The sequence below is a fragment of the Siniperca chuatsi genome, linkage group LG1 (assembly GCF_020085105.1).
Source record: "Siniperca chuatsi isolate FFG_IHB_CAS linkage group LG1, ASM2008510v1, whole genome shotgun sequence".
NCBI classification, from domain to species: Eukaryota; Metazoa; Chordata; class Actinopteri; order Centrarchiformes; family Sinipercidae; genus Siniperca; species Siniperca chuatsi.
Genome location: NC_058042.1, coordinates 12,975,549 through 12,988,965, shown reverse-complemented (window position 1 = coordinate 12,988,965; position 13,417 = coordinate 12,975,549). Strand labels below are relative to the sequence as shown.

The window sequence follows — 13,417 nt, the reverse complement described above, 5'->3', positions numbered from 1 at the left end:
GCTTGACACTTCGCTGTTTGAATGCTGCATGTTTACTCCTCTCTGTTCAGCCTGTGTCGGCGTCCACAGCTCATATTCTGGGGGAGGTGTGTCGAGAGAAACAAGAAGCCGCCATTCCTCTTGTGCGCCTGTTTCTTCACTACGGCAAGATTGTGCCTTTCATCAGCGCCATCGCTCATGCTGAAGTCAACCGCACACAGTGAGTGTCTCGTCGCATCTTTTCCCTTTTTAATAACACCAGAAACCACAGATCGGCAACTAATACTTGTCACAATTCAGTTTTACAGTTGTACCTTAGAGTCCAGCTGTTGTATAAATTCATCTCCCATTTTGTGGACATCCTATGAAGTGTATTTATCACAGCAGAGGAAGACGCATCAGATGTTGGAGGATTTCCATATTTAGAAAATTACTTTGTTGTGTCTTTGGCAGATATATATACTGTAGCTTTATTAGCTTTGTTAGCAATAATATGAGTACATTATCTTAAACATAAATTTTGGAATGAATTTCACTACTAAATCAGGTCCAGATGTAGTCTTGAATCACCAAAGTTAGTTTTTTAGAGATTATTAATTAACAAGGAAATTAGGTCATCAGGTAACTAGCTTAGCATTTTGATTTGACAGGCAGCCTCAGTAATTCAATTTATTTTGGATATTAAATTACTCTTAAAAATCTTAAAGCTTTGATTTGTACTCAAAAAACACATCCTGCCTCTCTGTGCAGGGATCCTAACACCATTTTCCGGGGAAACTCACTGACTTCCAAGTGCATTGATGAGACCATGAAGCTGGCAGGGATGCACTATCTGCAAGTCACACTCAAACCCATCATAGATGAGGTATGGCACTGCGATACTTCCATGTTCATTTTCCGTTATCCAGAGTATTCATCTCTTTGTTTGGCCAGATGTCAGACTCTTTTTTTTCTTGATTTAATTCATGACGCATTTTTCTCTGTTGCTAAATCAGTTATGAATGGATATTTCAATACTTTTAAAAATCGTCACAGATCTGCGCAGAACACAAACCCTGTGAAATCGACCCGGTCAAGCTCAAAGAGTCGGAGAACCTGGACACGAACAGGGTAAGAAGATGTGTTTGTGTGTATGTTTGTTTGTTTGTGGTCACTGTGTTGTCTGACATATCTGCCCTGCCTCCCCCCTGCTCAGGAAAACCTTCGTCATTATGTTGACCGTATCTTCAACGTCATCACCACCTCTGGCGTTCGCTGTCCCACTGTCATGTGTGATATCTTCTTCTCTTTGAGAGAGTCTGCTGCCACCCGTTTCCAAGGTAACTCATTCAACTCCTGAATGACTTACAAGAGATGGAAGAAAGCAAGCAAGCTGCTAATAGGGAACATGAAATAGACAATAAAGAACAGGATATACAAGATGTCCAAGGACACCTTCTTCTTTTTGTGCTCTGCTATTTGTGTCAAACCTGAAAACACTTAAGCCTCCCACACACTCATTATTGTTATATGTGGAGTATAGCGTATGTACACCCAGTGTCATATACTGTGCCGCCTCCTATTGGCCGTCACGGGGCACTGCAGTCACAAGAGGAATAAGCTGTTATACATGATAAAAAAATGTATAGTGTTGTGTTCTGTGTCGTGCCAAACATCGGGCCCATCCAACATACAAAGACAAAAGAACAAAAACATCAGTTATAAGTATTATTATAAAGAGTACAGTCTAGACCTGCTATAGGAAAAGTGCAATGAGATAACTTCTGTTATGAATTGGCGCTATATAAATAAAATTGAATTGAAAAGTACTTCCATATGCTTTCAAATGGGAAAATTCCAACTGTACACCAAAAATAACCGCTACAAGCCTACAGTTTATCCTGATATGGTGCTTTTTTTCCTCATTTCCCAGGCTTTCTTCAAGTAACAGGCTAAAGTTTCATATGTGACCAGCCAACTTGTGAACAGTCTTTGTCATCATCCATATTTACATTATCAATATCTATTTTCATCTTACTAAACAAAGTGTTGCGCTGTTCCCTGTTAAAAGGACAATAGAAAACAAAATGGAACAAATTTTCTATATTATTCAGACAGCATATTGGACAAATCTGCTTTTCGTCTTCCAGTCTGGCTGGATACGTAATGTCTTCAATGTAATTTAAGCAAGTATAGTGTGTGATAAATCCCTGTTGTTTTTGTTGGGTTTTTTTTCTGCTCTGTAGTTGACCAAGATGTCCGATACACAGCAGTGAGCAGTTTCATTTTCCTGCGTTTCTTCGCTCCAGCCATCCTCTCCCCCAACTTGTTCCATCTACGGCCACACCATCCAGTGAGTCAGATTTTTAAAGCAAACGCACACATGCAACCAACATATATACATATGCACATATCTCCTCTGAAAATATGTGCTGCTAAAAATGTCAAAATATTTAGGTTAAAAGTTCATTCTAGACCTTGTAAACAGTAGCTTTCGATTATAATCACATGATTAGTTGTCCTGAAATGTTTCATGTTTCCATTTTTTTTACATCAAGGACTTCTCGTGCCGATTGGCATAAAAGCTGAAGTAGAAAGTTCATTTTTGACTTTGGAAATAGTACATTTTTTTTGTTAATATGGCCCAACCAGGCCCAGGTTAAGATTGTATTTCTAATACTAATATATATTACTAATTCAGTGCTTTTAAGATGTGGTCAAGTTCGATAGCTGATTTGATTATTTGATTTATTTGATTTCATGTTTCTTTGTCTCCCTAGGATCCCGCCACCTCTCGAACCCTCACCCTCATCTCCAAGACAATCCAGACCCTGGGAAGTCTCGCCAAGTCAAAATCTGTGAGTTTGTCTAATTAAAGTGTGTTTTTCTATTTTCATTCCTGTGACTAAACTAGACTTAATTTGTATTTCAGTCTAAAAAGTAAAATTTCTGACACAACTTGTTTATCTTTCTCTCTCTATGTCTATCCATACTTTTATTCCTTTCCAGGCCAATTTCAAAGAGTCTTACATGGCTGCATTTTATGACTACTTCAATGAGCAGAAATATGCGGACGCTGTGAAGAATGTGAGTGTTTGGCTTCTTTGCTTGTTACACTTGCTTGTTAATACATCTCTGCCAGTTTGTGGACACGTGATCAAATATTGTTTTTGTTTTGTGCGTCAGATGAAGATAAACTCAGATAAATTGGTAATGAAATGTGTTTTTTGAACAAGAGGGGAGACATTTGAAAAAGACTGAAAAAGTGGAGTGGATAGAGGGATGTCAAAGCGTGGTTTGAGTGAACAAAAGTAAGTATGTTGATATATGACATCCTTTACTTCCCTCCACAGTTTCTGGACCTGATCTCCACCTCTGGCAAATGGGATCAGAAGAGTATTGAAACACCAATCATGCTCAAAGAGGGGTAGGGAGCCAACTTATGGTTAAACTAATATTCATGGAAAGAAACCCCCAAAATCAAAAAAGTGTATGCCGAAAAACAGCTCTCCCAATACCACAGCTAAGAAGTCCTACATATGTGATATTAGATTAATTAAGAGATTTTATGGAATGGTAATTTGAGATTTTGTAATCGTAGGAAAACTGTCTTGTGTACTGTGGCTGTTGCCATAACGTCAGTCACCTTTTCATTGCTAATTAAGCAGCTTCAATGTTTGTCTTTTTACCACCTTATTAAGGTTGTCTTGGCACTTGTTTCTAGCTTCAGACAAGACAGTTGGGTGGAGTATTAACGTTGAACTGTCCAGACTCAGAGAAATAACTTATATAACGTAATACTTCAACATTTTGGTAAATATTCACTTTCTGGCGGATAGTTGAGTAGATAAGAAGACAGATACCACTCACTCAAAAGTAAATATGATGCTACGGTGAGCAGCTGGTTAGCATAACTGGAAACAATGAGCAATAGCTAGCTGGCTCTGTAGAAGGGTAACATAATCCGTCTACCAGCACTAAGCTCAGTAATGTATTGTATACTTCCTAAAACTGAAGTATAACGGCAGTTATTCTGCATTCGAGGGACTTTATGCCGGACTATTGCATGGCTGGCCTGAAACCAGTAACTTCCTGCAGTCTCTGCTGGTTGCCTGGCAACTGCTCAGAGGCAAAAAAAAAAAATAGTCCGCCACATTACCTCCTGTAAAACAGCAAATTTTCACTTATACACTTTGGTTTCTGTATGAATTGAACAAATGATGTTAATTAGTGAGCCTTAGAGGTGCTGGCAGCCGGATTTTGTTACTGTTGGACAGAGCCACACTAGCTGTTTCCAGTTTTGATGCTAAGCTAAGTGGCTGCTGGCTGTAGCTTCATATTTATCATACAGACACGAAAGTGGTATCAGTCTTCTCATCCAACTCTCTGCCAGAAAGCGAATAAGTGTATTTCCAAAATTGTCAAACTATTCCTTAAACTGAGCGCTTTCTAACAACACATGGGCTGTTGATGATATTTCTAATGAGGCTCCAAAGGGGAGGAGAGTTTCCAGTTGACAGTAGTTGTGCCAGCGCCTTGCTCATCAACATCCCCACCCTCTTTTGTTTCTGCTACCGTGCGTAGGAGTGTAAAACTCACTATAAAGAGGGTTGATGGGAAGGGGTCAAAAGGCACGAAGGGCAGGTAAGAGCTTCTCTATATAAAGGAATTGCCCTTGTGACCCACTGTGTGTGCACTTTAACCCCCCCAAACCAAGCCAGCCATTTTCTCTCCCACCAACATCATGCGCTACTGTAGATGCTGCTGCACTTTACTTATACTACTATATAAGCAACCTATCAAGCGACTGTTACACTGTCTGACACGGTGTGATGGATTTTAGTCTTTCTGCATTACATGGCAGTAGACTGTAACGTACAGTGACTGTAATGGTATAAAGTAAAGTGTTAACCTTTTAAGTCCGCTTACCTACATGTAGGAGGCGTCACTCGTACTGATAGCCCTCCTCGTTCCTCGCTATGACAGACGTGCTTGGTGTGACAGTGACAGCAGGGGTTGGTTACTGTACAAACATTTCTGGGATCTCATATCTGCCCGCACCCTGACCCTTTATACCCTTTGTCCAGACTGTGAACATATCACCACCATACACATTAGCGTTTCCAGCACAGCTTCAGGCGTTATGGCAGATGTGAAACCAGCACATTCTTGGCTCAGTAGTGTGAAAAGAGTTCAAGTCTTCCTGTGGGCGAGTAGTAACTTTGGTGTTTATAACCCTGGTGCTTCATATTCCATGTATCCTATAGCCCTCAAACTCTAAAACAAAGACAACCTGGTGTTTACTCTCCCTGAAAGGACCATACTGGTGGTTTTACATGTTTTAGCCCATTAATAACAAATACCTCACATCACTGTCAAACATTTTCCAAAGCATGCCATATTTTTTTGGATTGATTTCAAGTTACAGGCTGTTTCCATTTATTTTATTACAGTGTGAAAATGAATTTACAGAGATTGGAAACTTCCTTGAAATTGCCAATCCATCATAGTGCACTTCTGCATGTATTTCATTATTTATGGGTAAATAAGTTGCGAGCTGGGAAGCACTGCACTCATGAGCTTTTGGATGTTCAATCAAACCCAGAATTTAAAAAGTAAGCAATTATGAAAATCCTTACTAAAAGTTTAATGTGAATGTCTTGTAGGGCTGCAACTAACAATCATCTCCATTATCAATTAATCTGCTGGTTATTTTCTCAATTAATCATTCAATCTATAAAATGCTAATAGTGACACAAGCCCATCTGAGTTTCCCAGATTCCAGTGTGACATCTTCAAAAGTATTGTTTTGTACGACCAACAGTCGAAAAACCAAAGAAATTCAGTGTACAGTCTGTTTTAAAACACAGAAAAGCAGCAAATCCTCACATTGGAGAAGCTTAAAAAAGCTTTTGCTTAAAAAATGACCTAAATAATTGCTATCAAAATAATTATCAAAATAGTTGCTGATTATCTTTCTGTTGAACAACTTAGCGATTAATCGATTGAATTTGCTTCAGCTCTAATTTCTTGCATTAAAAAGCAACAAGAAGCATTTACAAAATACTCCCTGTCCACGACAGGGTTACCACATGACATGATGATATAACCTTGATGTAAAAATAAACATGGCGTGAATTATTCAGTGTGATGGATTAGTTATCTCACGTTTCATGTGTCTGCAAGTTGATTTTCATAATATATTGAAAGAAATGGAAACCAATGGCTGTTTTGTAGGAAATTAGTCTAAAATCTTGTTTTATGATTTGACAAAAAGTCAATACTGATTTATACACAATTTATAGATCATGGGGTAAAATATGCAAAAACACCTTTGATCTGCTGACCCATCCCCTTTTTGACTCATAGACTGTTAAATCTAAGAGTGCTGTACTGAAGAATGGTACATGGAATGATAAATGTAGACGAATGACTGCACAGAATTCCTTTAACAAGAATGAAATGGTGGTTACCGATAGTTTTATGTAAAGTAATGCATTTATACATTTGGGCACTGCACTATTTTTGCACTGCAGACATATATAAGGGACGCGCAGTGCTAGAGAAATAAAAAAATATTGTGATATATTTAAACATTTCTGTGAAACGTGAGCTCATCTGTAAAGATTTTCAGTGGAATTTCTCTCACCCATTTGTCCTCAGATTTATGATTAAGAGAGCACAAGGGAGAAACCGGTTTGGAATGAAGAACTTCAAGAAGAGATGGTTTCGCCTCACCAACCACGAGTTTACCTACCACAAAACAAAAGGTGAGGTCAAAGGTTTCTCAGGATCCTCTTACAGTTGCGTTGTTTCCTTGTCTGATTATGTCATCGTGTGTGCTTGTGTAAGAATAAGCAGGAGGGACACAATGTGCTGAATGTACATTTAGGCTGAACACAATGTGCTTTCCTTGTTCCCTTTATTGCTGAAGTCCAGATATCATCCCGAGGGGGGGATTAATGAGAGTCATAAATTGGACCATTGTCACTTAGCTTTTGTTGGCATCATCTCTCCTGTCCTGGCAGGGGTCGTTTTATGACCTAAAAGGAGAGTAAGAAGTGAGAATTCAAAGTTTATCTTTGAATTCTCACAGAGCTTGTTTTTGAGTCAGAGGACATATGCAGGCTGTTTAGGAGAGGGTATCAGTGTTCTGTGGAATAGTTAAAATATTTCATCATCATCATCATAATCCTACAACTGTATGCCAGAGGTTGTAACGCTTGCCTCCCTAGAGTTGAAGGGGGATAAATGAGACAAAGATACTGCATGAGGTGAAAGGGACAGGTGCATGCCAGTGTTCTAAAAACAAATGGAAGTTATTATAATTTGTCCCGCTCACCAACATGGTCAGTGCGTCAAAATTGTACTCTTTCTTAGAGTCATAATACTTGAGTCAAATCTGGCCACACAGACATGATCTACATATTTTTAGATTCAGTGTGACTTACACTTTTCAGGATATCATCAATCATCATCTCTAAATCATCATGAATAAACATCCATAAATCCACTTCATGATCATCAGAAAAAAGTCACTCCTTATAACTTCAGAACTTGCTCAGAAGTAATCCAGTGATAGTTTTCTGTACATCCATGGGTACATTGCAAACAGGAACTGCTAATAACTAATTCGGCATACTTTTAATTATACCAATTTACCAAAATGTAAACAAATTTAGACAAAAAAAAAATACGGGGCTCAAGTTGTAGCCCACAGCTAACTCACTGAATCCATGGCAACATTATACTTTCTGTTTAAATCCCCCAAAGCCCCCAAATTATGGGCTCTGTAATTCCAAAACTTGGACCACGATTATCCCCCAAATAGAAGTAAGCCAAAGAATAATAAAAGGACTGGGGGAAAAAAAATTACATTCAGAATATCCCATCAATTCTGGGGATGACGGGGGGGGGGGGGCAGTTATCTCAATTTTGTCTGAGGGGGACCACAGCGTCAGGCTTTGAAAACCCCTGCTGTATACAGTTAGTATGTAGTATGGAATTGGGATACAGCTATAGACTCTAAAGGCAGACTAACATGGAATAAATGTATTTTACACATTACTCCATCCTTTACTTCATTTCTCATGTCTGATGTGTTTCCTTTTACCTCCAGGTGAGGGCGCTCTGTGCAGCATCCCCATAGAGAACATCTTGGCTGTAGAGAGACTAGAGGAGGAGTCTTTCAAGATGAAAAATGTAAGGACCCCACACAGCAACCCCTAGGAAATCTCTAAACTCTGAGCTTTTGATCGAAATCACTCCTACAAGTATTTAGATTATTCCCTTTTTTCCACCTCTAGATGTTCCAGGTTATTCAGCCAGAGCGGGCACTCTACATCCAGGCCAACAACTGTGTCGAAGCGCGCGACTGGATCGACATCCTGACCAAAGTCAGCCAGTGCAACCGCAAACGCCTGAGCACCTACCATCCTTCAGCCTACCTCAACGGTCACTGGCTCTGCTGCAAGCTCTCAGCAGACACAGCCTCTGGGTGTACGCCCTGCACTGGGTACGTAAAAAAAACGTAAAAATCTATCCAGCATCAGGTTCCTTTCCTTTGTTTCCACTCCCTTATTCTCCTGTGTGCATCTGCTTTCAGCGGTCTCCCAGCAAACATCCAGCTGGACGTAGATGGAGACAGAGAGACTGAGAGGATTTATTCCCTGTTTAGCACATACATGACCAAACTGATCAAGATGCAAGGTCAGACACTGACAAGAGTGTTTTAAGTGTTTGTGAGCATGCATTTGTAGGATTGCATATTTTCCATGTTTATTTTCACATTGTCCCTTTTTGTTCTGTCTCTCACTCTGCCGCCTATCTTCCCCTGCAGAGGCCTGTGGCAGTAAGTCTGTGTACGACGGGCCCGAACAGGAGGAGTACTCCAGCTTTGTCATCGATGACCCCCAGGAGACCTACAAAACCCTGAAACTGATTGTTTCAGCTGTGCAGACCTTGGAGCAGCAGCATACCAAGTACAAACGTGACAAGTTCAAGAAGACAAGGATAGGCAGCCAGTATGTGGTTTGTTGTTTATTTATGCTTGTAGCTCAGATTATGTTTTGTTATAAAATTACAGTTATTGCATATATAATGAAATAGAGGCTGAGAATTGCGGGGAAAATGGTAGGTTTCAAAATCTAGTTCAATACTGAGCAACTTCTTTTTTTCGGGCCAGCAGGTGGTGCAGTCGTACATTCCACATTTGCCTGTTATTAATTTAACATGTACAAAGCATGTTAGAGATTAAATGTAGCACTTTTAACATTTCAAATAACGCCCAACATCCTAACTTTAACCACTACTGTGAGCTGTTTCCTGGATTTTCCCTTCTGCACAGTCACATTAACATTTGGTTCAGACCTCTGTGGATATTTTGGCCTCCAGCTCTGCTCATCACCTAATTATCTTGACAGAAACTTTTCTTATTTATGTTAATTGTTTTTTCTCCAAAGGCCTCTCTGTAACCTCCTGCCAACAAATAAACATCAGCTTTCTCTGTGTTTCCTCAGGGAGCATCCGATTGGAGACAAGAGTTTTCAGTGCTACATCCGCCAGCAGTCAGAGAGCTCCACCTACTCTATCTAGCCATGACCCTGTGTACTGTCTATGATGCCCAGAACCAGCATATTTTTCGTTACTGCAAAGAAATCCATCTTAACAACACTCTTTTATCTAGTATTGAGTTTTAAATCTTTATTTTTCCTGAAAACAAGATAAAATAGTCATTAAGGTGACATAATTTCACTTATGCAATGTATCCATGCTTGAAGATGTTCTTCAAAAGGAATATTTCACCTTTTTAAAGACATTTCTAGAAGCAGGTGATGCTGATTTGGAAAAAAGTTTCACCTGACTGGCTCATTTGTTCAGTTTTAAGGAAAATAAGAGTTTTAAGAGTCAATACCCGACTTAATGAGCCGTGTAGATGGACTCTTTTTTTTTTGCAGTGTCTCAAGGTGCATCACTCCAAATTTGGAGAACAGACCTCAGATTGGCAAGAAAAGAAAAGGAACAGTTGTGGAGGAAAGGAGGGATACAAATGAAGAGATAATCATACCATACATCTTTATGGCTCTCCTTTCTGTGATTTGATGAGAGAACAAACGTTTTCACTGGACAGTTTTGACAGTGACCAACACGCACTTTAATGGCCTCCAAATCTATGGATGAACAAGCCTTGCAGCACACTTTCAAAAAGCTTATTTTATCTGTTTGATTTGTATTTGGTTATTTTAATGGTTGTTGAAATGTTCCATTGTATTTCACTCTAGAAGGAAGGAAGGACTGTAATTTTTCCCTTTTGGGGTGGTGTTGACCCCATGTACCTGTTTTTTGTTTTTTTTTGTTTTTTTATGTCCCCATCCTCCTCAGGAAGGCTGTGAAGGTCGAGGGCACACAAGAAGGGGTTGTCGGGCCCAAGCACAGCCAAAAGCAGCTTGATGTTAGCTATCAAAAGTCACTCCACGGACAATTTTATCCCTCATTTTTAATCCTTATCATCAATGTGCTAACAAATAGGTTAGTATAGGTTCAAGTGTTCACATTTAATTTAAAGCCTTGTTCTGTTGTGGTAGGATATCGTGTCCCTGTGTAACCAGTACCCGAGTTAAAGGATAGTTTCTCTTTCTTACACTGAGTCAGACAAACCCATGGATGCCTTTTTTAAATCTTTGTATGCTGTTTGAAAGACATGTTGAACAGCGTGGCTGAGTTTATGGATGTCAAGTTTCAGCTTCTCTTTTAAGTAAGACAGAATGTACTGGAGGCTGATAAGTTGAACTCCATCTTGATCTCCATCTCTGAACAAAGAAATTACATTATCTCCAACTTCAAAACCAGTTTCTGTTGATGTCAGGGCCAGATTAACCCACTAGGGGTTCTGGGAAAGAAATGTACTGTGAATTGTGAATTTGTGCTATAAACTGAAATAATAATGTCCTTACAATATACACTCACTGGCCACTTTATTAGGTACACCTGTACATTCTAATGCAATTCAGTACAACAGTTCTGCCGTAAATTCAGCCTTTACAAAGGTAATAATGTTCTATTTTTGGTGACATTATCAGAAATGTGTAAATTCAGTTAGATCTTTATAATTGAGGTCATAGTTAGGTGATGTTGTACTGGACTACATTATATTGAGAGGTGTGTCTTTTCTTTCTTTTTTTTTTACATTAATGAGTGGGTCAGAAAATTAGAAATACCTCTGAATATAATGCAGTCCAGTACAACACCATCACTAACTATGACATCAATGCAAAACATATAATTTGATTAACACGTCTTTGACAGGGTCAAAAACACTGAACATTATAGGCATCATAAAAGCTGACTTTATGGCAGAAAAGTTGTATTGTATTACATGGGCCACTGAGTGTATATAGGGTGCAGAATTAATAAACACATTTATAATTAATCAAATTACCACAAACCAATTGCTGCATGTTGAACCTAGAGCCTTGGGCAGTTACCTGTTTTGCCCAGTTGGTAGTCCAGCCTTGTTTGACATGTACACACATCCATGGTGGATAAATATTAGTAATTCCATATAAGTAGCTTTAACCATAATGTAACTGTTGCAGGTTCATATGTATGGAAAACAGTGAATTTTGTTTCCTTCAAGAGGTGCTGATACTTGTTCCCGACGTCCAGTAATTGAGCTCAGCTACGCTAAGATCACCATTCAACATACCCTCAAAATGCATGCAGACATAATAAAGGTGTGCTTGTTTCTCTGTGTGAGTAGAAAAAGTATTTAAAGCCAAACTCTCAACTCTCCCTTTACAAAGCAGAACTTAACTTCTAAGTAATCGATATACTAACATTTTAACCAGTCTTGTCTGAAGTTATGATTGTGAAATGGATAGTGTGTTACTGGTTGTGTTGCCCTGATGGCTGCCTAATGATGTTGTTCTTCTGTTTTTAAGTTTAGCTCTTATTTTGGAAAAGCTGCCCCTCTGTAGTTTAAAACTTATTTATATGCATTCCTCTGAGAAACTGCCTGCTGTGAATCTTACCGGTCAGTACCCCAGAATCTGTTGAAGGTACAGGATTTATTTTTGTTTAACCAGTTGTGTTGTTCTATGCTTCCCAAAGGCAACCCTTCTCAGTAGCATTCGTATTCATCATCACTCACTCTTGCCAAACCAGTGCATGTGAAGTATAGTTGTAGTCACAGCGACGGTAGCCTCCACAGTCACTTCTGTGTGACCGGGTGGCTACAAACCACGACAAATTTTTGTATTTTCCAAAACGAAGTACCTGGTTATGTAGCCTCATGGGTGTTCCCGTGATTACAGGATCCCAAACAGTGCCAGTCATCACTTTTATAAAATTCTCTTTTTGAAAAACAAACAAAACAAAAAAAAAATCATTGTTTGGATGTTTTTTTTTTATATATCTCAAAACCTGTACTGTTTTAAAAACAGACAAGCAATTATTCCGATTACATCTTTTTCTTTGTCAGATATGTTGATCTATGGAATTTTTCTCAACAATTTGACTCCGTTTTCTATCTTTGTCTTGTCATACAGAAATCTCACTGTGTATATGAGTTGAATGACTGAGGTGTGTGTGTGCGTATGTGCATGTTTGTGAGTGTGTGCAGTGTCAGTATGTGCACGAGTGGCTGACATGACGGGTTGTAATGCCAATTGAATTAACCCAGTGTTACAGGTCAGGAAAGGCAGAGTCCCACTTGTTAAAAAAGAGAAAATCACTGCCTGTAATTATACTAAAGACTGTAGTAGGACTGTGGAAACACTGTTACTCTACTCTGATCTAGTGTATCTCCTCTTTCCTCTTGTATAGAACCACTGTTCCATTTCAAGGAACCTTTGCCAATATATTCTCCCCAAGACTTTTATATGTGCAACACAGTAATAATGTTGATGAAACAGTAAGAGAGCAGCGTTGCTTTAACCTCTGAACTTTGGTGAGTGTTTGTTTCCACCAGTTACTAACTCTCCTCAGGTTTATGAAACTCAGCAGTTTTTTTGCCAAGACCGAGGAGACTCGGACTGAAGTATAAACCACCAAACAGCTCTGTCTCTCATCCCCAACTTGGTAATCATATTTATTATCATTTTCAGCAAAACCTTCCCAGAAGCATCGGCTGAGTTGGTGGGGTAATGGCAGTTACAGTAATGGCAATCCCTCCACCCACAAAGGAATGACTTATGCAATAATGATGTTTCAGCATGCAATAATATTAACAACCCCATCAAATTATCACAAATTAACAACGCACATCTGCTGACCTTTTGCAGTAAAATGCCTCTTCAGACAAACACATTTTAAAGGGAGAACCGTGTATTTTGTACAAATATTTTAAAAAAGTATTAAAATAAGCCTGTTATATGTGTACATAAAACAGTTGAATGAATGGCGAAAATGTGATGTGTTTTTTTTTCCCTGAATAACTAAATGAAACCAATATTAATGCAAA

At 39.0% G+C, this 13,417-nt stretch overlaps 1 protein-coding gene across 1 annotated transcript in view; it reads left to right on the top strand.

The window, feature by feature from the left end:
* Nucleotides 1-13,417, top strand: part of rasa3 (RAS p21 protein activator 3) — a 47,082-nt gene extending 33,665 nt beyond the window's left edge. Inside the window, exons 11-24 of the mRNA XM_044195527.1 lie at nt 51-199; nt 730-844; nt 1,015-1,089; nt 1,175-1,298; nt 2,205-2,311; nt 2,739-2,816; nt 2,968-3,045; nt 3,312-3,385; nt 6,622-6,728; nt 8,078-8,160; nt 8,265-8,473; nt 8,564-8,667; nt 8,798-8,981; nt 9,477-13,417. Of these exons, the coding sequence (XP_044051462.1) occupies nt 51-199; nt 730-844; nt 1,015-1,089; nt 1,175-1,298; nt 2,205-2,311; nt 2,739-2,816; nt 2,968-3,045; nt 3,312-3,385; nt 6,622-6,728; nt 8,078-8,160; nt 8,265-8,473; nt 8,564-8,667; nt 8,798-8,981; nt 9,477-9,552 (1,563 nt within the window). The 3' untranslated portion in view covers nt 9,553-13,417. The remainder of the gene's footprint in view (nt 1-50; nt 200-729; nt 845-1,014; nt 1,090-1,174; nt 1,299-2,204; nt 2,312-2,738; nt 2,817-2,967; nt 3,046-3,311; nt 3,386-6,621; nt 6,729-8,077; nt 8,161-8,264; nt 8,474-8,563; nt 8,668-8,797; nt 8,982-9,476) is intronic.